General features: G+C 72.6%; 1 protein-coding gene across 1 annotated transcript in view; it reads left to right on the forward strand.

The window, feature by feature from the left end:
- Positions 1 to 3: 3 nt before the first annotated feature.
- Positions 4 to 208, forward strand: part of NAA30 (N(alpha)-acetyltransferase 30, NatC catalytic subunit) — a gene marked incomplete at its 5' end in the record, with an annotated part of 19,098 nt that continues 18,893 nt past the window's right edge. The window contains one exon of the mRNA XM_010186225.1: positions 4 to 208. This exon is cut by the window's right edge and continues 307 nt beyond it. Coding sequence (XP_010184527.1) covers positions 4 to 208 — 205 coding nt within the window.

Below are 208 nucleotides of genomic sequence, written 5' to 3' on the forward strand. Positions count from 1 at the left end.
GAGCAGCAGCAGCGAGGAGGAGGAGGGAGCGACGGCGGCAAGGGGGGGCCGCAGCAGCACCGCCTCCACCACCACCACCATCCCCCGCACCACAACCACCAGCTCAACGGCCTCATCAGCCCCGAGCTGCGGCACCTGCGAGCCTCCCTCAAGAGTAAGATTCTCGGCTCCGGGGCCGGGGGCGGCCCCCGGGGGGCGGGGGAACAAG

The sequence above is a fragment of the Mesitornis unicolor genome, unplaced genomic scaffold (genome assembly GCF_000695765.1).
Source record: "Mesitornis unicolor isolate BGI_N332 unplaced genomic scaffold, ASM69576v1 scaffold236, whole genome shotgun sequence".
Lineage (NCBI taxonomy): Eukaryota > Metazoa > Chordata > Aves > Mesitornithiformes > Mesitornithidae > Mesitornis > Mesitornis unicolor.